The sequence below is a fragment of the Somniosus microcephalus genome, chromosome 13 (assembly GCF_052327205.1).
Source record: "Somniosus microcephalus isolate GS21.2 chromosome 13, FLI_Smic_1.0, whole genome shotgun sequence".
Taxonomy (NCBI): domain Eukaryota; kingdom Metazoa; phylum Chordata; class Chondrichthyes; order Squaliformes; family Somniosidae; genus Somniosus; species Somniosus microcephalus.
Genome location: NC_140999.1, coordinates 8,349,778 through 8,374,972, shown reverse-complemented (window position 1 = coordinate 8,374,972; position 25,195 = coordinate 8,349,778). Strand labels below are relative to the sequence as shown.

Sequence of the window (25,195 nt, the reverse complement as noted above, 5' to 3'; positions counted from 1 at the left end):
GCCAATGCTGACACCTAGGCTCCATAGGGTGCATTATGCTAGAGGGAGGCGAGTGAGATGCCCTCCTCTGGAAAGTCCCTGACTACAGTTGTACAACGACAAACTTGACATTGGTGCAAAGCCGATTCACTTTGTAAACTTGGAGTCTGGGTCATAGCAGAATGAAACCCCCCTCTTCCAGGTCATGATACTAAGGCTGCAGTGCAATTGCAGCCTTATTTATCTCATCTCTTTCCTCTTTCCAACTCCAGTGGTGTCCCGCACTGTAAATCTTCTTGTCCCTTCACTTAGGATGACCTATGCCCTGTCACTCCACAGGATGACCTATGGCCTGTCACCCCATGGGACGACCTATGCCCTGTCACTCCATGGGATGACCTATGCCCTGCCACTCCACAGGATGACCTATGCCCTGTCACTCCATGGGACGACTTATGCCCTGTCACTCCACGAGATAACCTATGCCCTGTCACCCCCATGGGACGACCTATGCTCTGTCACTCCTTAGGATGACCTATGCCCTGTCATTCCATGGGATGACCTATGCCCTATCACTCCATGAGATGACCTATGCCCTGTCACCCCATGGGATGACCTATGCCCTTTCACTCCATGAGATGACCTATGCCCTGTCACTCCATGGGATGACCTATGCCCTGCCACTCCATGAGATGACCTATGCCCTGTCACTCCATAGGATGACCTATGCCCTGTCACTCCAGGGGATGACCTATGCCCTGTCACTCCATGGGATGACCTATGCCTTGTCACGCCAAGGGATGACCTATGCCCTGTCACTCCAAGGGATGACCTATGCCCTGTCACTCCATGAGATGACCTATGCCCTGTCACTCCATGGGATGACCTATGCCCTGTCACCTGATGGGATGACCTATGTCCTGTCACCCCATGGGATGACCTATGCCCTGTCACTCCAAGGGATGACCTATGCCCTGTCACTCCAAGGGATGACCTATGCCCTGTCACCCCATGGGATGACCTATGCCCTTTCACTCCATTAGATGACCTATGCCCTGTCACTCCATGGGATGACCTATGCCCTGCCACTCCATGAGATGACCTATGCCCTGTCACTCCATAGGATGACCTATGCCCTGTCACTCCAGGGGATGACCTATGCCCTGTCACTCCATGGGATGACCTATGCCTTGTCACGCCAAGGGATGACCTATGCCCTGTCACTCCATGGGATGACCTATGCCCTGTCACCCCATGGGATGACCTATGCCCTGTTACTCCAAGGGATGACCTATGCCCTGTCACTCCAAGGGATGACCTATGCCCTGTCACCCCATGGGATGACCTATGCCCTGTCACTCCAAGGGATGACCTATGCCCTGTCACTCCAAGGGGTGACCTATGCCCTGTCACTCCAAGGGATGACCTATGCCCTGTCACTCCATGAGATGACCTATGCCCTGTCACTCCATGGGATGACCTATGCCCTGTCACTCCAAGGGATGACCTATGCCCTGTCACTCCATGGGATGACCTATGCCCTGTCACCCCATGGGATGACCTATGCCCTGTTACTCCAAGGGATGACCTATGCCCTGTCACTCCAAGGGATGACCTTTGCCCTGTCACTCCAAGGGATGACCTATGCCCTGTCACTCCATGAGATGACCTATGCCCTGTCACTCCATGGGATGACCTATGCCCTGTCACCTGATGGGATGACCTATGTCCTGTCACCCCATGGGATGACCTATGCCCTGTCACTCCAAGGGATGACCTATGTCCTGCCACTCCATAGCAGAGCTGGTCAGTGCGCTGCTTCTTGTGACTTTCCTTCTGCCATCCAGCTCTCAGACCAACCGAATCATCAGCACTCTCGCTCCAACCATCATTAGAGAGAGAAAAACTTCTTATCCGGCTGCAAATGGCCTTGATACTCATCTCTTCCACCTGAGATGCTCCTTTTCGAATCCTTACAGCCATCGGGGAGAGGAGATTTTTCACCCCCTCAGTCGACAATGGAATTGAACCCAGTTTCAGAGATGAAAGAACAGCGCGCTAACTCGAGGCCCAACGCGCACCAAGATAGCTCACGGTGGTTTGGAAACAGCTGTGAGGAGTGGAGCCGGCGGTGAGTTATAGGGCAGCTGCCCTTGGTACATGTTGCAACACTTACCAGGAAATTCATGGCGTAGGCAAGCTGTTTCGCAACCTCCAGTTTCCAGCTAACATTGACACAGCTTTTGTTTTTATTCTTTTTCAGGTACATGTCCAGGGCTCCGTATTTCACGTACTCCTGCACCATGATGTCTGTAAAGCAGAGGGAGCGATTTAAAGGCACAGGCGCCTTATAGCTACCGAGTGGAACGCCTGAAGTACGCTTGATGTTTGAATGGAAGTGCAAAATGGCTGTTTTTAAGGCTTTTATAACTCAATGTGCTGCCCATCCTACCACCGTCTTCCACACTAATTTCCTCCGTATAACACCAACTTGTATTTATATAGCACCTTTAACATATTAAAACGTCCCAAGGCACTTCGCAGGAGCATTATCAAACAACATTTGACACCAAGCCACATAAGAAAGAAAGATTACAGCACAGAAGGAGGCCATTCGGCCCGTCGAGCCCGTGCCGGCTCTCTGCAAGAGCACTTCAGCTAGTCCCACTCCCCGCCCTTTTCCTGTAGCCCTGCAAATTTTTTTCCTTCAGGCCCCTTTTGAAAGCCACGATTGAGTCTGCCTCCACCACCCTTTCAGGCAGCGCATTCCAGATCCTGACCACTCGCTGCGTAAAAAAGCTTTTCCTCATGTCGCCTTTGGTTCTTCTGCCAATCACCTTAAATCCGTGTCCTCTGGTTCTCGACCCTCCCGCCAACGGGAACAGTTTCTCTCCATCTACACTGTCCAGACCCCTCATGATTTTGAACACCTCTAATCAAATCTCCTCTCAACCTTCTCTGCTCGCAGGAGAACAACCCCAGCTTCTCCAGTCTATCCACGTAACTGAAGTCCCTCATCCCTGGAACCATTCTTGATCATTTTTTAAAAACCCATAAAAGACCTAAAACAAAAGGTGAAAGCTTACTTGGGCTGCATTTATAAGAGTGTCCCTGCAGGCAGAGAGGCTTAGGAAGTTAAAAAAGAAAATATTTATTCATTCACAGGATGTGGGCATCGCTGGCAAGGCCAACATTTATTGCCCAGCCCTAATTTGCCCTCGAGAAGGTGGCGGTGAGCTGCCTTCTTGAGCCGCTGCAGTCCGTGAGGTGCAGGGAGTATGTTACAATGAGGGCTTTTTACTGATTCACATTTTAAAATAATTTAAACGATTTGTCACTGGAAACAAATGAAAACAGAAAATTCAGTCAGGCACCATGAAAATTCCAAGACTCACTTTCTTTGCTGACTGCACAGATTCCATAAACCAGGATGAGATGCTTATGGGAAACTTGACTCATTACACTCGCTGCCTCAAAGAATGACTGTAAAGGTAAAAAGAGTTCAGGTTTGAACAATGGATGTAACTCAACACTGATTATAATCACAGAGATAGATCTCTCCAGTCTCCCCTAGCCACATAACCTCTCCCCAATGTTCTGTCTCTGGCTCCCCCACCCTCCCCCACCCCTCTCCTCCAATCTCTGGAAGTCCTTCCCTAAACATCGGTGGCTCCCCACCTCTCTCTGCTCTTTTACTTCTCAAAGCCCACCTTTGACCAGTTTTTCAGTCACCAATCTAATCTCTCTTCCTCCTTCGATACCTGTTTTCCTCAGGTCTACCTCTGAAGTGCCGACGATTCACTGCTTTGTGAATTCACTGCCATTCGGCCCCTCCAGCCTGTTCCGCCATTCAGTGAGATCATGGCTGATCTGTATTTTAACTCTATTGGTTCCGTGACCCTTAATACCCTTGCCTAACAAAAATCTATCAATCTCAGTTTTCAAATTTTCAATTGACCCCCCCCAGCTTCAACAGCTTTTGGGGGAGAGAGTTCCAGATTTCCACTCCCCTTTGTGCTTCCTGACATCACCCTGAACGGCCTAGCTCTAATTTTAAGGTTATGCCCCCTTTGTCCTGGACTCCCCCCCCCCCTTCCACTGCCAGAGGAAATAGTATCTCTCTAACTTCCCTATCGAATCCGAACACCTCAATTCGATCACCCCTTAATCTTCTATACTCTGCTGATGAGAGTCCCTGTAGACCAGAATGAAACGTCGATGGAATTACCTCAGAGTAGTTCCTGTGTGTGTGATCCAGGACTTTCAGTAAAACGTCCATCTGGTAAAAATCACAATCCGCGTTTCCCTCTCTCGTTCCTTTGAAGATCTTCGTAAAGGAGCCTTGACCCAGGCTTTCGCCCTGTTGTGAATGAAGCAAGGTCTGAACATTAGTTCAATATGGCTTCCATCTTCATCTTGGGCACTGGACTAGCTTGCAGTTCACTGTGCGCCCGGTTACACCCCCTCACGTGGCAGTGGGACCTTCCAGGCAGTGTTATTTATATGGGTGCTGAGCGACACCGATCACAGGTTAGAAACACAAACACTCTGCCACAGCAGCAGGCCATTCAGCCCTTTTCTCTGCTGTGAACTTAGCCCCACAGCCCCAAGTTTCTGCTATTTAATTTTCCTTTCTTCTTTCCAAACCTAGATACGTTACCTTGCTCCATTATAAATCCCCATGTCCACCTTTGTAATGGAAATTGTCACACTGTAATTACACCCTGCCACCAGTGGAGGTGCTGCAGGTCCAACTACTCTGGAACTTGTATTGGAAATATTGGCCCAGAAATTCGGGTCTCCACGGGTGAGTACGCATGGGGTACTCACCCGTAAGCTCAATGGAAGTGCAGGTTTCCTGCATGCACTGCGCATGCGCGGGAAACCGGCACTTCCGTTCCCCTGAACGAAGAGGTTCAGAGGTCGAACGCGTGCGCAGGAGAGGCGGCGCGTACGCATCGAACATCGTTTTTTTTTACAGGTTTTCCCGGGAGGGTAAGTCTGCAGAAGTTAGACATGTAAAAAGCAGTCGTAAGGCCTGCTTTTTACAAGGTAAGTGGTGAATTAATTAAAATTAAAACATTTTTTCCACAGGTTTATTATTTTAAAATACTTTAAAGCAAGGTAAGTTTATTTTTAGCCCCATTAGAAAATAAAATTATTTTTTTCAAAAATTTAAATTATTGTTTAAAATAGTTATTTAATGTAATTTATAGTTTATTTAAAAAATGTGATATTTAAAAAAAATGTATTTGAAGATTTAGTGCTGTTTTGGGGCCATAGTATTTATAACTTTTGACAGGTCTTCCTGTCAAACTTATGAATGGAGCATTCCCTGCTCCGATTGGCTCTCCACGGCCCACGTGATCCCAGGGGACGCTTCGAACTAACTGCGCCCCTGGGATACACAAGCACTGCGCGCCGGCAGTTGGAGCAGGCCCAGGATCGGAATTCCACGGGGGCCCACAGCTCAACGGCCGGCGCGCAAGGTAAGTGCAGGTCGGGGGCTTGCACCCGTGGGAAGCCCTCGACCCGAATTTCTGGGCCATTAAATAAATAGTATGTACAGCAAGAAACAGGCCATTCAACCCAACAGGTCCACCTCAGAGAAAAGGCCTGCTCCTGAGCCTCCTCCCACCCTCTTCATCTCACCCCATCAATATAACCTTCTATTCCTTTCTCCCTCTTGTGCTTGTCTAGCCTCCCCGTGTTATTCGCCTCAACCGCTCCTTGTGGCAGCGAGTTCCACATTCTCACCACTCTCTGGGTGAAGAAGTTTCTCCTGAATTCCTGATTGGATTAAATTGGCACCGGCAGACCCCAAGAAATGCCCCAGTTGGCTGCATGGAAACGAGGTGCCCTCCCAATGACCCTGCAGGCTGTGGCAGGGATCAGCGTTGGAGGGCACCGGTGGGCACGACTCCAGGGCAACTGCTGCGATCACAGCCCTCGGAATTCCTGGGTCATCATGTCCTCTGATCAGCCGCGAGCAACGCCCAGTATATACACAGTCAAAGAAATGGCCCAAAGTGAAAGCAGTTTCACAGTTCATACGTATGGTCTGTAAGTAGAAATATTACAGTATCGATAAAATTATGAAGAACCTAGATAGAGTGGATAGGAAGGGCCTATTCCCCTTAGCAGTGAGGTCAATAACCAGGGTGCGTAGATTTAAAGTAATTGGTAGAAGGATTAGAGGGGAGTTGAGGAGAACTTTTTTCACCCAGAGGGTGGTGGGGGTCTGGAACTCACTGCCTGAAAGGGTGGGAGAGGCAGAAACCCTCATCACATTTAAAAAGTACTTGGATATACACTTGAAGTGCCGTAACCTACAGGGCTACGGACCAAGAGCTGGAAAGTGGGATTAGGCTGGAGAGCTCTTTTTCAGCCGGCACAGACACGACGGGCCGAATGGCCTCCTTCTGTGCCGTAAATTTCTATGATGCTATTATTCTATAACCCACGTAATACTCAACATGGGTATCCATTGGTCAAAGCAGGTATCTGGTACCGTATCTTTCATATTCCACAGATAGAGCTTGTGATATCAACAAGTTTAATTTCACCCTTGGAACCGAATTACTCTCACTTTACTATTCCAATTATTTGCGTGAGATAATCTGAAGCGGTTCTATGTGTGTGCATGTATCCAGTGCTTCTCAGAGTTAGGGTTATGGGCAAAAGAACTTGCATTTCTATAGCGCCTTTCACAACCTCAGGACGTCCCAAAGCGCTTTACAGCCAATGAAGTACTTGTTTTGAAGTGTAGTCACTGTTGTAATGTAGGAAACGTGGCAGCCAATCTGCGCACAGCAAGCTCCCACAAACAGCAATGTGATAATGACCAGATAATCTGTTTTTTAGTGATGTTGGTTGAGGGATAAATATTGGCCCCAGGACACCGGGGAGAACTCCCCTGCTCTTCTTCGAAATAGTGGCCTGAGATCTTTTACGTTCACCTGAGAGGGCAGACGGTTTAGCGCCTCATCTGAAAGACGGCACCTCCGACAGTGCAGCACTCCCTCAGCACTGACACTGGGAGTGTCAGCAAGCGCCTAATTCAGTTTTTGTGGTATTTAAGTGAGGGGAGCAGACAGCACGTGCCCTCGCTCCCCCTCTGCTCCCGCTGGCCGCTGCCCCGATGCACATTGGCATCCTGAGTGATTCGAGCAACCAGCTGCACTGGGACCTGGACGCCCAATAACAACACAGGCACTCGAGGAATCGTACCATCTGGATCTCGAGACGGGCTGCCCTAATTGCATCTGTAACAGAGGCGCTGTCCACATACTTAGGACGGTAACTGAACATAAAATTGGGACAGTCAGTTAGAATGTCGCAAGAGGTTTTTGCAATGAAACCAGCAGAAAAATGTTGACAATTATAACAAGGACATTCATTACACATTGAACAATGAGATCTACAACAACAAGAACAACCTGCATTTATAGAGCGCCTTTAATGTAGTAACAATGTCCCAAGCAATCTCCTCTCTAATTTTTATTTTTGGGGTGCGTGGCCCCTTTAACAGGATGCACGGTTTTTCCATTTAAAAGCCGGTGAGCCGGCGGCGCGGGGCCTCCAGAGCGCCGCGCTGCCGTGCAGCTTAACGGGAACGTTGGTTCCCAAGGCGCTTCACAGGAGCATAGTCAGACCAAAACAATTGACACCGAGCCACGTAAGCAGGTATTGGGACAGGTGACCAAAAGAGGTCGGTTTTAAGCAGGTGCCTTAAAGGAAGCGGAGAGAGGTTTAGGGAGGGAATTCCAGAGATTAGGGCCTTGGCAGCTGAAGTTTCTTTTAGAGAAAGAGAACAATGAACTGTTTGTTATACTTGCTTCCTAACTGCATTGCACAGCGGTGAAACCAGAACACATCACAGTGTCACTTACTTGGAACTGCGTCAGCCTTGGGTTCTGTTGTTATCGTAACAGGAAAATATGTATTTCTATTTCACGTTATATATCTTGTACAAGCACTGAAATAGTTTGTTCCTGATATGCAATCCTTATACTTCAATCTCTCTCTCTCTCTGTCATAGCCTTTAGCGCCATAAAATCTTACAGCACAAAAGGTGGCCATTCGGCCCATCGTGTCTGTGCCGGCTCTTTGCTCGAGCCCGCCAATACTAATCCCACTGCCCCTGTCCTTTCCCCGTAGCCCAGTACCTTCTTCTGCATCAAATATCTATCCAACTTTTCCTTAAAAGATGCAATGGATTCTGCCTCAACCTCTCTCTCTGGCAAAGCTTCCCGTGCTCCAACAAACCCTCCAGTGAAGACATTTCTTCCTAATCCCTCCCCTCACTTTCTTAGAGACAATTTTAAATCGATGACCACTGGTTCCTCAACCAGAGAAGACAGACTAACCCTATTCATGCTATCAAAACTCTTCATCATTTTCTTGTCTTCCTCTGTTTTATCAATACTACCGCAGTCACTGTTCCTCTGAATGTTACCCTCTTGTCACTCTAAACTCCGCAAATGTCCTACAAACTCTTTCTCCTCTCCGCACCCTCACTGTGTTGAAATCAAGAGTTGCCAAATTCATTCTTTCTAATTCATTCTTTCCCAGGCCCTCAAAACTGTGGAACTTCTCGCCTTCCTCACTCTTCCCTTCCACGTGTCAGTGGGTCGCACTCTCGCCTCTGAGTCAGAAGGGTCTGGGTTCATAGCCCCATTCCTAGGAGACCTGCGCACAGAAATCTAGACTGACACTCCCTGTACAGTGCTGAGGGAGTGCTGCACTGTCGGAGGTACCATCGTTCGGATGAGATGTTAAAGATGAGGCACAGTCTGCCCTCTCGGGTGGACACGGCACTATTTGAAGAAGAGCAGGAGAGTTCTCCCCAGTGTCCTGGGGCCAATATTTATCCCTCAATCAACATCACTAAAAAACAGATTATCTGGTCATTATCTCATTGTTGTTTGTGGGAGCTTGCTGTGCGTAAATTGGCTGCTGCGTTTCCTACATTACAACAGAGACTGCACGTCACAAAGTACTTCATTGGCTGTAAAGACTTTCTTGCTTTTCCTCTTATAATCTACAGCTTTTAATGCACGAGTTTGTTCTCACCTAACGTGTATTTCTTGGAAACTGAGTGGTGCAAGATACAAGACTTTCACCCCTGGGTTCACATTCAGTACTGCTTGATTAGATGAAAGACTCCTTTGCTTGCCGGCTGTAAGGGTCCTACTGGCAATGAATTTAGACAATCTCCATCCAGCTCCGAGTCGCACAGGGCTACAGCACAAAACTGTTCCTAATTTGGCATTCATTGGCACACTCACTCAGAAATGGGAGAAGGTCACATTGCTGCAGTAAGGGATGTTGAAGTATTCCCTTCCCTTCCTCGACTTCTCCGTCTCCATCTCTGGGGATAGGTTATTGACAAACATTCCCTACAAGCCCATTGACTCTCACAGCTACCTGGACTACACTTCCTCCCACCCCGCCTCCTGTAAGGACTCTATTCCATTCTTCCAGTTTCTCCGTCTCCGCCGCATCTGCTCTGACGATGCCACCTTCCACACCAGTGCTTCCAACATGTCTTCCTTTTTCCTCAACCGAGGATTCTCCTCTACTGTGGTTGACACAGCCCTTGACCGTGTCCATTCTATTTCCCGCACTTCTGCCCTCACCCCTGCCCCTCCCTCCCGGAACCACGATAGAGTTCCCCTTGTCCTCACCTTTCACTCTACCAGCCTCCACATTCAACGGATCATCCTCCGCCATTTCTGCCACCTCCAGTGTGATTCCACCACCAAACACATCTTCCCCTCACCTCCACTTTCAGCATTCCAAAGGGACCTCTCCCTCCGCGACACTCTGGTCCACTCCTCTATCACCCCCAACACCCCTTCCCCTTCGCCTGGCACCTTCCCGTGCAAGCGCAGGAGATGCAACACCTGCCCTTATACCTCCACCCTTCCCACTGTCCAGGGCCCCAAACACTCCTTCCAGGCGAAACAGTGATTTACTTGTACTTCTTGCAATTTGGTATACTGTATTCGCTGCTCATGATGCGGTCTCCTCTACATTGGGGAGACCAAATGCAGATTGGGTGACCGCTTTGCGGAACACCTCCGTTCAGTCCGTAAGGGTGACCCCGAGCTTCCGGTCGCCTGTCATTTTAATTCACCGCTCCACTCCCACTCTGACCTCTCTGTCCTCGGCCTCTTACATTGTTCCATGGAAGCTCAGTGTAAGCTCGAGGAACAGCACCTCATCTTTCGATTAGGCACTTTACAGTTTCTGGACTCAACATCGAGTTCAACAATTTCAGACCATAACCTCAGCCCCTATCCTATATATATTTTTTTCCACATTTTTTGCTAGTGTCTGTTCTTCTCTCCCACAGGCAGCTGTCCTTCATTCTGCCGGCGCAATTTACACTTCATCTAGAGCCATCCTTTGTTTCTTAACCTGCCCCATTACCATCTCCTTTTGCCTTGAATATCTCTTCATGTCTCTTAACCTCTCCCACCTTCTATCCTATCACAGACCTTCCCTTTTGTTCTTTCATCCCCTCCCCCCTTTCCCAGCCCCTACACTTGCTTAAAAATCTGTTCCATTTCCTGCTTTTTTCCAGTTCTGATGAAAGGTCATCGACCTGAAACGTTAACTCTGTTTCTCTCTCCACAGATGCTGCCTGACCTGCTGAGTATTTCCAGCATTTTCTGCTTTTCCAGCATCCGCAGTATTTTGCTTTTTTTCGTGTCGAAACGCTCCCTCGTTCGTTCCACTTTCATTGACTCACCCAGATCAGCTCTTCCTTCTTTACTTTGTGGAACATCATTTGATTAACGTTCCTTCGCTGCATTGCAGGTGACGTGAGGAGGTCAGAAGAGCAGTTACTGCGTATGATAATCAAGTTGGACTTTTCTGGAAGGGAGAGAAAAGGAAGACATTGATCAGGACTGGAGCAATGAGGGAAGAGCTACTCGGGAAGGTAACCTGGTAGAACAGTTCGCCCGTTATAGAATTTGCCCGATTGCCATTCAGGTCCCCTCTGCCAGTTTACCACCAAGGCCTTGATGAAAATCTACCCCATTGTTACTTGAACCAGAACTCCTCATTTATAACAGGAATCTATAGATATGTGAAGAGAAAAAGATTGGTGAAGTCAAGCGAAGGTCCCTTGCAGTCAGAATCAGGGGAATTTATAATGGGGAACACAGAAATGGCAGACCAATTAAATACATACTTTGGTTCTGTCTTCACAAAGGAGGACACAAATAACCTTCCAGAGATGTCGAGGAACATAGGGTCTGATGAAAGGGAGGAACTGAATGAAATCAGTATTTGTAGGGAAATGGTGTTAGGGAAATTGACGTAATTGAAGACCGATAAATCCCCAGGGCCTGATAATCTACATCCTAGGGTACTTAAGGAAGTGGCCCTAGAAATAGTAGGTGCATTGCTGGTCATCTTCCAAAATTCTATAGATTCTGGAACAGTTCCCATGGATTGGAGGGTAGCTAATGTTACCCCACTATTCAAAAAAGGTGGTAGAGAGAAAACGGGGAATTATAGACCGGTAAGCCTGACATCGGTAGTAGGGAAAATGCTAGAGTCCATTATAAAAGATTTAATAGCAGAGCACTTGGAAAACAGTGACAGGATCGGACAAAGTCAACATGGATTTACAAAAGGTAAATCGTGCTTGACTAATCTACTGGAATTTTTTGAGGATGTAACTGGTAGAATAGATAAGGGAGAACCAGTGGATGTGGTGTATTTAGACTTTCAGAAGGCTTTCGATAAGTTCCCGCATAAGAGATTAGCGTGTAAAGTTAAAGCGCATGGGATTGGGGGCAAGGTACTGACTTGGATAGAGACCTGGCTAGCAGACAGGAAGCAAAGAGTTGGAATAAACGGCTCTTTTTCCGAGTGGCAGGCAGTGACTAGTGGGGTACCGCAGGGATCAGTGCCAGGACCCCAGCTATTCACAATATATATTAATGATCTAGACAAGGGAACTAGATGTAATATCTCCAAGTTTGCAAACGACACAAAGCTGGGTGGGCGTGTGTGCTGTGAGGAGGATGCCAAGAAACTCCAGTATGATTTGGACAGGTTGGATGATTGGGCAGATGTATGGCAGATGCAGTATAATGTGGATAAATGCGAGGTTATCCACTTTGGTGGCAGAAATAGGAAGGCAGATTATTATCTGAATGGCAATAGATTGGGAGAAGGGGAAGTGCAACGAGACCTGGGTGTCCTTGTGCACCAGTCGCTGAAGGTAAGCATGCAGGTGCAGCAGGTGAATGGAACCGCGTTTATGTGTTCAACCATAAATGTATTTTGATGCTTTGGCAACATAAGATGTACCTTATCATGCCAATAAAGCGATTTGTATTGTATTGTATTATTGGTTAAGAAGGCAAATGGTATGTTGGCCTTCGTAGCGAGAGGATTTGAGTACAGGAACAAGGATGTCTTGCTGCAGTTGTACAGGGCCTTGGTGAGACCACACCTTGAGTATTGTGTGCAGTTTTGGTCGCCTTATCTGAGGAAGGATGTTCTTGCCATGGAGGGAGTGCAGCGAAGATTCACCAGACTGATACCTGGGATGGCAGGAATGACATATGAGGAGAGATTGGGTCGATTGGGCTTATACTCGCTGGAGTTTAGAAGAATGAGAGGGGATCTCATTGAAACTTATAAAATTCTAACAGGACTAGACAGACTAGATGCAGGAAGGATGTTCCCGATGGCGGGGGAGTCCAGAACCAGGGGTCACAGTCTAAGGATAAGGGGTAAGCCATTTAGGACAGAGATGAGGAGGAATTTCTTCACCCAGAGAGTGGTGAACCTATGGAATTCTCTACCACAGAAGGCAGTTGAGGCCAATTCATTAAATATATTCAAGAAGGAGTTAGATATATTTCTTAAGGCTAAAGGGATCAAGGGATATGGGGAGAAGGCAGGGACAGGGTACTGAGTTTGGATGATCAGCCATGATCTCATTAAATGGCAGAGCGGGCTCGAGGGGCCGAATGGCCTACTCCTGCTCCTATCTTCTATGTTTCTATGTTTCTATCTAAGAGTTGGACCTCATCTTTCAACATCTAACACCAATCCCAAAATAAGGAACACCAATGGAGATATCTCATGTATTGTTGCTTTGCCTATAGAATGATCTCCCACTGATATTACAGTGTTAGAAAAATGAAAGGAAACTTCATGAAAATTATATTTGTGGGATTACTATTCCAGTATCAAGATCAGGACTCTACAGTATCCTTAATATTGAGCAAGCAATTAGGAAGGCATATGGAATATTGCTCTTTGTTGCAAGGGGGTTGGAGTGCATAAGAACATAAGAAATAGGAGCAGGAGGAGGCCATTCGGCCCCTCGAGCCCGCTCCGCCATTCAATGAGATCATGGCTGATCTTCTGCCTCAACTCCATTCACCGGCCCTATCGCCATATCCCTTGATGCCTTTACTAGTCAGAAATCTATCAACTTCTGTTTTGAATATACCCAATGACTGAGCCTCCACAGCCCTCTGGGGTTGAGAATTCCAAAGATTCACCACCCTCTGTGTGAAGGAATTTCTTCTCATCTCAGTCCTGAATGGCCTACCTTTATCTTGAGGCTGTGGCCCCTGGTTCTAGACTCCCCAGCCAAGGGAAACATTCTCCCAGCATCCACCCTATCAAGCCCTGTAATAAGTTTGCATGCTTCAATGAGATCCCCTCTCATTCTTCTGAATTCAAGAGGATACAGGCCTAGTTTACTCAATCTCTTCTCATACGACAGTCCCGCAATCCCAAGAATCAATCTCGTGAACCTTCGTTGCACTCCCTCTATGGCAAGTATATCCTTCCTTAGGTAAGGAGACCAAAATTGTACACAGTACACCAGGGGAGGTCTCACCAAGGCCCTATATAATTGGAGTAAGACTTCTTTACTCCTGTACTCAAATCCTCTTGTAATGAAGGCCAGCATACCATTTGCCTTCCTAATGGCTTGCTGCACCTGCACATTCACTTTCAGTGACTCATGTACAAGGACACCCAAGTCCCTTTGAGCATCTGCATTCCCCAATCTTTCATCATTTAGGAAATACTCTGCCTTTCTGTTTTTTCTACCAAAGTGGATAACTTCACATTTATCCACATTATATTCCATCTGCCATGTTCTCGCCTACTCACTGAGCCTGTCGAGGTCCCCTTGAAGCCTCTTCACATCCTCTTCACAACTGACACTGCCACCTAGCTTTGTATCATCAGCAAATTTGGAAATGTTACATTTAGTCCCCTCATCCAAATCATTGATATAGATTGTGAATAGCTGGGGCCCAAGCACCGATCCTTGCGGTACCCCACTAGTCACAGCCTGCCATCCTGAAAAAGACCTGATTATCCCTACTCTTTGTTTTCTGTCTGTTAACCAATTCTCAATCCATGCTAGTATATTACCCCCAATTCCATGTGCCCTAATTTTGCTCACCAACCTCTTATGTGGGACCTTATCGAAGGCCTTCTGAAAATCCAGATACACATCTACTGGTTCCCCTTTGTCTACTCCAGTAGTTACATCCTCAAAGAACTCCAATAGGTTTGTCAAACAGGACTTCTCTTTCATAAATCCATGTTGACTCTGCCCAATCTTACTATTAGTTTCTACATGCCCAGCTATTGCATCCTTTATAATAGATTCCAGAGTACAAGGGTGAAGCAGTCTTGCTACATTTGTACAGAGCTTTGGTGAGACCACACCTGGAGTACTGTGCACAGTTTTGGTCTCCTTATCTGAGGAAAGACATACTTGCCGTAGAGGCGGTGCAACGAAGGTTCACTAGACTGATCCCTGGGATGAGAGGGTTGTCCTATGAGGAGAGATTGAGTAGATTGGGCCTATACTCTCTGGAGTTCATAAGAATGAGAGGTGATCTCATTGAAACATATAAGATTCTGAAGGGGATTGACAGGTACCTACCCCTAAACTCTGCCATTTTCCTGGCAGTCCTGCCTCTTTATCCGCCTCCCCAGCACTGGCAAAATCGCCCCCGAGGGTCACTCATGAAGAATGGCCTCTTGGGTGAGGTAGCAGAGATCCATCAGTGCCCACAGGGTCATATCTAGAGTCAGTTACTGGCTTAAGCAGAGGATGAACAACAACAGCTTGTATTTATATTGCACCTTTAACGTAGTAAAACGTCCCAAGGTGCTTCACAGGAGCGATTATCAAACAAAATTTAACACCGAGTCACATTAGGAGATATTAGGACAGGTCAAAGAGGTAGGTTTTACAGAGCGTCTTAAAGGAGGAGGCCCTTTACCTTTAGGTCTGGGTGGACAGCAGATGTTGAGCTGGATGCTGACGCCCTCTGACATGAGGCCAGTGCTGTGATAGTAATTCAGAAGCTCCTTCAGGCTCTCAAACTGTCGTTGCACTCCAGCCAGAGAATAGTACTTCTCCCTTATAATCAGGCAGTCCTTGTAATCCTTTCCAAAATCCGTCTGCATCAAATGAAGGGATATTACCAAAAGCACGGAAATCTCAGTAGAATGGCACACGTTTCCTCACGTACCTTGGTTGCTAAAGCCTTTCAGAACCCAAGGTGGGTATCATGTCATCAGCAATTCTTAACTTACCTCAGAACAATCTCAGCCTCAGTCCCCCATCCACCACCTTAAACATTCACTCCCTCCAACACCAGCGCACCGTGGCTGCAGTGTGTGCCATCTACAAGATGCACTGCAGCAACTCGCCAAGGCTTCTTCGGCAGCACCTCCCAAACCTGTGACCTCTTCCACCTAGAAGGACAAGGGCAGCAGGCGCATGGGAACACCACCACCTCCAAGTTCCCCTCTGAGTCACACACCATCCTGACTTGGAAATGTATGACAGTTCCTTCATCGTCGCTGGGTCTAACAGCACGGTGGGATCACCTTCACCACATGGACTGCAGTGGTTCACGAAGGCGGCTCACCACCACCTTCTCGAGGGCCACTAGGGATGGGCAATAAATGCTGACCTTGCCAGCGATGCCCACATCCCGTGAATGAATAAAAAATAATTCTCTCCTTGGTGGTACCCTGCACCATGGGCCTAGGTTACTCAATTAAAACAACACACACTGGGCTAATTTAGCTGTTTTTAGATTGGGTTTAGGGCCACGCTGGCGTCTTGGGCTCCCAACAGAGGCAGGTGAAGTAAACTTGCTTTTTAAAGTATTTGTTCTTGGGATGTAGGAGCCACTGGCAAGGCCGGCACTTATTGCCCATCCCTAGTTGCCCCGGGAGAAGGTGGTGGTGAGCCTTCTCCTTGAGCTGCTATAGCCCTTGTGACGACGGTGCTCCAATGATGGTGATAGATGGGGAATTAGAAGATATTGGTCCAGTGATAACGAAGGAATGGCGTGCATGATCAGGATGAGGTACAACTTCATAGCATCAGAGAATCCGTGATAATAAATTATCCAGAATCATAGAATCTTACAGCACAGAAGGAGGCCATTCGGCCCATTGTGCCTGTGCCAGCTCATGGAGTCATAGAGTCATAGAGTTATACAGCACGGATAGAGGCCCTTCGGCCCATCGTGTCCGTGCCGGCCATCAAGCCCTGTCTAATTTAATCCCATATTCCAGCATTTGGTCCGTAGCCTTGTATGTTATGGCATTTCAAGTGCTCATCCAAATGCTTCTTAAATGTTGTGAGGGTTCCTGCCTCCACAATCCTTTCAGGCAGTGAGTTCCAGACTCCAACCACCCTCTGGGTGAAAAAGCTCTTTCTCAAATCCCCTCTAAACCTCCCGCCCTTTACCTTGAATCTATGCCCCCTAGTTATTGACCCTTCTACTAAGGGAAAAAGCTCCTCAGTATCCATCCTATCTATGCCCCTCATAATTTTGTCCCCCCTCAGCCTCCTCTGCTCCAAGGAAAACAAACCCAATCTGCCCAGTCTTTCTTCATAGCTGAAGCGCTCCAGCCCTGGTAACATCCTGGTGAATCTCCTCTGCACCCTCTCCAAAGCGATCACATCCTTCCTGTAGTGTGGCGACCAGAACTGCACACAGTATTCCAGCTGTGGCCTAACCAGTGTTTTATACAGCTCCATCATAACCTCCTTGCTCTTATATTCTATGCCTCGGCTAATGAAGGCAAGTATCCCATATGCCTTTTTTACCACCTTATCCACCTGTTCCGCCGCCTTCAGGGATCTGTGTACTTGCACACCCAGATCCCTCTGCCCCTCCGTCTTGCCTAGGGTCTTACCATTCATTGTGTATTCCCTTGCCTTGTTAGTCCCCCCAAAGTGCATCACCTCGCACTTTTCCGGGTTAAATTCCATTTGCCACTGTTTCGCCCATCTGACCAACCCATCTATATCGTCCTGCAGACTGAGGCTACCCTCCTCGCTATTTACCACCCTACCAATTTTTGTATCATCCGCGAACTTACTGATCATACCTTTTACATTCATATCCAAGTCATTAATGTAGACCACAAACAGCAAGGGACCCAGCACCGATCCCTGTGGTACCCCACTGGCCACAGGCTTCCAGTCACAAAAACAACCTTCGACCATCACCCTCTGCCTTCTGTCACTAAGCCAGTTTTGTATCCAATGCGCCAAGGCACCCTGGATTCCATGGGCTCTTACCTTCTTGACCAGTCTCCTGTGCGGGACTTTATCGAAGGCCTTACTGAAATCCATGTATACCATATCCACTGCGTTACCCTCATCCACACGCCTAGTCACCCCCTCAAAAAATTCAATCAAATTAGTCAGACATGATCTTCCCTTGACAAAGCCATGTTGACTATCCCTGATTAATCCTTGTCTCTCCAAGTGGAGACTAATTTTGTCCCTCAGAATTTTTTCCAGTAATTTTCCTACCACTGATGTTAGGCTCACTGGCCTGTAGTTCCCCGGTTTTTCCCTACTTCCCTTCTTGAATAATGGTACTACATTAGCGGTTCTCCAGTCCTCTGGCACATCCCCTGTGGCCAGAGAGGTCCTGAATATATGTGTTAGAGCCCCCGCAATCTCTTCCTTTGCCTCACACAGCAGCCTGGGATACATTTCGTCCGGGCCTGGGGATTTATCCATTTTTAGGCCTGCTAAAACCGCCAATACCTCCTCCCTCTCGATGTTAATATGTTCGAGCATATCACAGTCCCCCCGCCCTATTTCTATGTCTACATCGTCCCTCTCCATAGTGAAAACAGATGCAAAAAATTCATTTAGAACCCCTCCTACATCTTCCGGCTCCACACACAGATTGCCACTTTTGTCCCTAATGGGCCCTATTTTTTCCCTAGTTATCCTCTTACCCTTAATATACTTATAAAACATCTTAGGATTTTCCTTTATTTTGCTCGCCAGTGTTATTTCATGGCCCCTCCTTGATCTCCTAATTTCTTTTTTAAGTATCCCCCTGCACTTTTTGTACTCCTCTCGGGCTTCCTCCGTCTTTAGCCTTTTGTATCTGCCAAAAGCCCTCCTTTTTTCCCTAATCCATTCCTAATCCATTTCCTCTTTGAAGGAGCGTTCCAATTAGTCCCACTCCCTTTGCCCTTTTCTCCACAGCCCTGCATATTTTCCCTCTTCAATGCCCTTTTGAAAGTTACTATTGAATCTGCTTCTACCGCCCTTTCAGGCAGCGCCTTTCAGGTCACAACAACCCGCTGCGTAAAAGGAGGTGAGATCGGAGCGCAACCTGGTAGCGCCGCCGCTAACCTCCTGCGGAATTTGGCAGGAGGCGCGGTCAGTGCCGCGACCGGGCGAAAAGGCCTTTGCGCCCCGCTAGCCCCCCCCACAGGTGGCGCAAAGGAAGGGAATTTCTCCCCCTATGATTCTATGAATGGAATTCCAAACCCAATGCAATTGGCAACTTAAGATGGCGACTTACTTCAACACAAACGGTCAGGAAGTACTTGTTGAACTCCTTAGGGCTGCAGCGCAGGATGTAGAGGCCTTTCCTGTTTCCACACTTCTTCAGCTTATACACAGCAAATTCGGAGCTGTTGAGGAAGCGCCAACAACTTTAAATAAAGACAAGAGCCTAAAAATACCACGGACCCTTTCACAGGGGGTGGGGGTGAAACTGCTGCTGCCGTGGGCTTTCTGGCACTGCTTTGAGCTGTCTTTGACACCATACCAGAAGTAGAACCTTTCCGTTTGTTAGTCCAGACACCCTTGTGGCTCCTTTTTGAGCGAGACTGACAATTATAAGGGATAGACTATAGAATTGGATCGGCATTTTGCAAACTTTTCGCAGGATCGCAAGACAGAGGAAGCCCATTCGGCCCATCTTAACTTATCCTCCATTCTGTCCTCTTGAGCATCCCCGATTTCCATCGCTCTACCTTTGGCGGCCGTGCCTTCAGCTGCCTGGGCCCTAAGCTCTGGAATTCCCTCCCTAAACCTCTCCGCCTCTCTCTCCTCCTTTAAGACGCTCCTTAAAACCGACCTCTCTGACCAAGCTTTTGGTCACCTGCCCTAATATCTCCTTATGTGGCTCGGTGTCAAATTTTGTTTGGATAATTGCTCCTGTGAAGCGTCTTGGGACGTTTAACTACATTATAAGTGCAAGTTCTTGTTATTGTTGTTAACTTATCCATCTAGAAAAAGCTACAGTGCCCCTGTCACAGCATCCAACTGTCTCCTAAACGATCCCAAGGCTTTTTTTGGTTCCACTATCCAATGTGGAAATCCATTGCCGTTTTGTAGGAAGAACGTCACAAAATCAGTCCTAACTTTTCCACTGACTGGCTTTGGACCTATTCCCAGTTGTCTCAGTGTCAAAATTAGACTTTTGTACCAGACTTCTGAGAAAGAGCAATCCTACATTCTTAGTCTGGTTTGGATTCAAATCTAGGTTCCAAAGGAAGGCAATCAATGTTCTAACCCACCCTGATACATTGGCCTCCTGTGCCAGAATTCACTACACTTGTGTCATGTTCTGCACATACAGCAATAACATTTATATAGCGTAGTAAAATGTCTCAAAGCGCTTCACAACGGCTTTATCAAACAAAATTTGAAGCCAAGCCACACAAGAGGATATTAGGGCAGGTGACCAAAGGCTTGAACAAAAAGGTTAGGCCCCGGCCTCAGCTCATCCGCTGCTGAAACCCTCATCCATGCCCTTGTTACCCCCAGACTTGACTATTCCAACGCACCCCTGGCCGGCCTCCCACATTCCACCCTACGTAAACTTGAGGTCATCCAAAACTCGGCTGCCCGTGTCCTAACTCGCACCAAGTCCCGTTCACCCATCACCCCCTGTGCTCGCTGACCTCCAGTGGCTCCCGGTTAAGCAGCGCCTTGATTTCAAAATTCTCATCCTTGTTTTCAAACCCCTCCACGGCCTCGCCCCTCCCTATCTCTGTAATCTCCTTCAGCCCCACAACCTCCCCCCCCCCCCGAGATCTCTGCGCTCCTCTAATTCTGCCCTCTTGAGCATCCCTGATTATAATCGCTCCACCATTGGTGGTCGTGCCTTCTGTTGCCTGGGCCCTAAGCTCTGGAATTCCCTCCCTAAACCTCTCTACCTCTCTTTCCTTCTTTAAGACGCTCCTTAAAACCTACCTCTTTGACCAAGCTTTTGGTCACCTGCCCTAATTTATCCTTATGTAGCTCGGTGTCAATTTTTTTGTCTTATAACACTCCTGTGAAGCGCCTTGGGATGTTTTACTATGTTAAAGGTGCTATATAAATACAAGCTGTTGTTGTTGTTAATGAGCGTCCTAAAGAAGAGAGAGGCGGAGAGGTTTAGGGAGGGAATTCCAGAGCTTGGGGCCCAGGCAGCTGAAGGCACAGCCGCCAATGGTGGAGCGATGAAAATCGGAGATGCGCAAGAGGCCAGAATTGGAAAAGTGCTGAGATCCCGGATGTTACAGAGATGGAAGGGGCGAGGCTGTGGAGGGATTTGAAAAGAAGGATGAGGGTTTTTAAATCGAGGTGTTGCTGGACTGGGAGCCAATGTAGGTCAGTGAGCAACAGGGGGGGCGGGGTGATGGGTGAACGGGACTTGGTGCGAGTTAGAATACGGGCAGCAGAGTTTTAGATACTTACTCCTGTTTATAAGGGATATATACTGATGGTGGGGGAATATGGTGCTACAGCGACGGTACACGGGTAGTGGTACGCTGTGTCAAATGTGGTGGAACTCCAACAAGATGTCTCACAGAGCTTGATACGCTACCTCATGAGATCTTAACCATCCCATTATAGGGAGGTGCAAAATGGATGACAGGCATTTCTTAACCAGGAGGAAGGGGCAATTAAATGGTAGAGGCGTTGCCCCTGGAAACCATTGTCATGGTCACCATAGTGTGCACTTGGTGAATAGCACCGGCAGAAACCAGGATGCAGGTTATTTGTCTGCCTATTCTTTCAGAGGTGGATGATTCAGTGTGACCAGTGGAAGGAAAACTGAAGAAAATAAGAGTTTAAAGGCACATATAGTTCTAATGGCTAGTCCCCTTCTTAAAGGAGATGGTCCATCCTCATTGGGAGAGTTGTAATGTCCAACCCTTGAACCTACGTGATGGGTCCATGGCAATTGTCTTCAATGTGGCCCAACAGCTTCGGTGGAGCCACCTCTTTGCAGAAATAGTGATGAGCATCGGCAGTCAGTCTGTAATACCCGTCGATAAGAGCCACGAAGGAGAGGGCCTCTCTCAGAGTGGGAAACTCTGCCTCCTGTGAGGTAGAAGGAACGGGACAACTGTTAGACAGACATGCCCAGACAGAGGCAGGGTGCTAGTCAGAATGAAGTCATATTCGTTAAAACTATTAGTGAAAGGGAACAACACTAAACAGTTTTCCTGTATATTTCTGGGTTGAAAAAACAGCACAAATGCTCAGCAGATGTTGTGAAGATAAAGCCCATGACTTGAGCACTGCTCCGGTTTCGGGTAATCTCTCTGACAATTCTCACACCCTCCTGGATATTTATAAATGGGAAAGCTTGCCACGTGGTAACTGCTCTTTCTCTCACTTCTAACCTCGAAACCTCCAACCACACGCTCTTTGCCAGCTCTCCGTGTCTTTCTTTATTTTAGGTACCACTATTGCCATTGCTCCTCTGAACTCTTCGCTCTTGCTTCTCCTTTTCAATAAAAATCGGGTGCATCGCGATGAATTCGCCAGAGCTGGCGTTACTGTACAGTATCCTCACTGTATTGAAATGAAGAACCGTCGCATCATCTTCCACTTCAACTCAATCTTTCCAATGGCTTCCAACCTGTGAGACATCCTACTTCCCTCAACTCTTCCCATCCTTCTCCAACTCCGAAGCTTTAAAAACTCAAGCTTGTTGACACCTAATCACTCTGATTCATCCTCACTTGTCTTCGGCTCTTCCCAATCTTGTTGGAGGCCTTCGCTACGGGCGTTGCCTCTTCACCTAGGCTCCCCATTTGTAAAACAGAACACAAAACGTGATAAATATCTTCATTCATCAGGCTGATGGTGCTGCCACAAACAAGGTCAGCCTCACAAGAAGAGTTATTTATGTTACACTGTTGACAATAACATATCCTGTACTTTAAAGGCATTATTTTTACATCCTGACTAATATATGAAGCAAAAAAAATAACCTGGCCAAACCACACAACAACAACAAAAAAACGCACTATCTCGAGCCATTTGTTTTTGTAGGACTGACAGGGCCGTGTTGCTAATCCTGACTGTTTTGCTGAGGAGGGGAAAGGCTAAGAGCTCTTCCCTGGTCCTAGTTGACCATAATGTTAATAAGAACATAAGAACATAAGAAATAGGAGCAGGAGTAGGCCAATCGGCCCCTTGAGCCTGCTCCGCCATTCAATAAGATCATGGCTGATCTGATCCTAACCGCCAATCTACTTTCACAGAACCATCTCCTGAATCTAACAGAATTAGACACACGAAATAGGAGCAGGATCAGGCTACACGGCCCCTGGGCCCGCTCCGCTACCCACAGGGCCATGACCGATCCGAACCTAGACTCATGTCCAAATTCCTGCCCGCTCCCCGTAACCCTTAATTCCCTTTACTTCTAGGAAACTGTCTATTTCTGTTTTAAATTTATGTAATGATGTAGCTTCTACAGCTTTTTGGGGCAGCATATTCCATGGACCTACCACCCTCTGAGTGAAGTAGTTCCTCCTCATCTCAGTTTTGAAAGAGCAGTTAAGTTGAGATCCTGAAATTTGGACCCTGTTCATTCAAAAAAGTCAGAAGAGGGGTGACCTACATGAGGAGTATAAAATTATGAGGGGCCTAGATAGGGTGGATAGGAAGGACCTATTTCCCCTAGCAGAGAGGTCAATAACCAGGGGGCATAGATTCAAAGTAATTGGTCAGAGGTTTAGAGGGGATTTGAGGAGAAATGTTTTCACCCAGAGGGTGGTGGGGGCCTGGAACTCACTGGGCTGGATTTGAACCAAGGTTCCAGAGGTGGCAGGCAGTGTTCTTGGCTCTGTAAGGGAGTGTGGCACATTTGACAAAAGTTTTTTAAAAAGTATATACATACTGAGGAGTAAATATTAAGAATGAGCATTCAGGGTGCATAGCTTGCATCTGTGAAATTACAGACTCGCTCCTATGATTGGTGCTCTCGATAGGTTGACACGCTGTGCTGGGAATGTGAAAGTCATCTTTTAATTTAAAGCTTACCAAAAGCTTGTTGTCTTGCTTAGTAAGTGTGACAATCCGACTTTCTTCCAAGACGTAATCTCGACTGGCTTGCTTGAGAGTGATGTCAACAATCTCTGGGAAGTCACAAAATGGCTGCCACTGCTAAACGAGAGGGGAAATCAAATAGAGAACATCTTATCATTCAGCAATCAAGTCTTAAGTGAGTTACAGTCAGGGTTTTACTATAAACTGATCAGAATAGTCTATAATGTAGTCTAAGAACTTATGTTCATCCGTTGTGTTCTGCCCTAAGCTCCTAACTCAAGTTTCACACAAGAGATTCTTGAGCCACTTACTAGGGAAGAGTAGCTGAGGTGGTGCTCCATTACTTTCCTCACGGCTTTTGTCTCTTCAGTGTACCCTACTCCTAGATAGGCCACAGAGAGGCTAAAGTGTCACACCTATCCTTACGATGGGTGCCGGGGGGGTGGTGGGGGGGGGGGTGGGGGGGGGGGGAGGGGAGCGTGGTGGGGCCGCCCACTCTCATCGGAATCAAGGACTCCCTTTGGACGTCAGTCTAATATTCAGCTGACACTCCAGTCTTCGCTTGTTGGGGAATTTCTGGAGTGGGGCCCAGTCCAAACCCAACCCATCTGATTCAGAGGTGGGAAAATTACCCCATAGCCAGTGGTCACTCTGTCTGCTTGCGAGTCGCCCGCTGGATGTCAATCCAGTATTTAGAGACCATGTTCTAGTCTCTCCATTCGCTGGGGGAGTCTGGAGTGGACCTCAAAACCCTCCACCTACTGACTCAGAGGCAGGAATGCTACCACTGAGCCAATAGCTGGCTCCCATAAGAACTTACCTACATGAGCTGACCTGCACGGATACATGAAAAAGAAAATGAAAGACTTACATTTCTACAGCGCCTTACACGACCTCCCAAAGCGCTTTACAGCCAATAGATTATTTTTGAAAGTAGTCACTGTGGTAATGTAGGAAACGCGGCAGCCAATTTGCACAGCAAGCTCCCACAAACAGCAATGTGATAATGACCAGATAATCTGTTTCAGTGATGCTGATTGAGGGATAAATATTGGCCAGGACACCGGGGATAACTGCCCTGCGCTTCTTCGAAATAGTGCCATAGGAGCCACCTGAGAGAGCAGACAGGGCCTCAGTGTAACATCTCATCCTAAAGGCAGCACCTCCGACAGTGCCGCACTCCCTCAGCACTCCACTGGAGTTTCACCTTAGATCTTTATGCTCAAGTCCCTGGAGCGGGACTTAAACCCACAACCTTCTGACTCAGAGGTGAGGGTGCTGCCCACTGAGCCACTGGCTGACACTTGACTAGAAATCAAAATTTAATTCAGATTGACCATCGATCTGATTCAGATCTGGCTGTGGAGGTTCCAAAGTTGAATCTGAAATTAATTTTCAGTGTTCCCCTTGCCACGCCTAGAACAAAGTGGGACCTGATCAAATGTAATGCAATTTAGACATAATCAGAGCTGTATGTGGCTTTACGCTGCTGCATCCTGTTCATTCTCCCCCTTTAGGTTTCTTTGAGCCATGGACCAAGAGATAGGCAAGGCTATTTCTTCCCAGAACTACCAACGTCAC

General features: G+C 47.5%; 1 protein-coding gene across 1 annotated transcript in view; it reads right to left on the bottom strand.

The window, feature by feature from the left end:
• LOC147108028 (tyrosine-protein kinase JAK2-like) overlaps window positions 1-25,195 on the bottom strand; it is a 117,914-nt gene that overhangs the window by 29,060 nt on the left and 63,659 nt on the right. The window contains exons 7-14 of the mRNA XM_086004447.1: window positions 23,609-23,731; window positions 21,495-21,652; window positions 18,855-18,966; window positions 15,276-15,456; window positions 10,739-10,863; window positions 4,208-4,339; window positions 3,375-3,462; window positions 2,156-2,289 (exon numbers count right to left, since the gene is read on the bottom strand). Coding sequence (XP_085860573.1) covers window positions 2,156-2,289; window positions 3,375-3,462; window positions 4,208-4,339; window positions 10,739-10,863; window positions 15,276-15,456; window positions 18,855-18,966; window positions 21,495-21,652; window positions 23,609-23,731 — 1,053 coding nt within the window. The remainder of the gene's footprint in view (window positions 1-2,155; window positions 2,290-3,374; window positions 3,463-4,207; window positions 4,340-10,738; window positions 10,864-15,275; window positions 15,457-18,854; window positions 18,967-21,494; window positions 21,653-23,608; window positions 23,732-25,195) is intronic.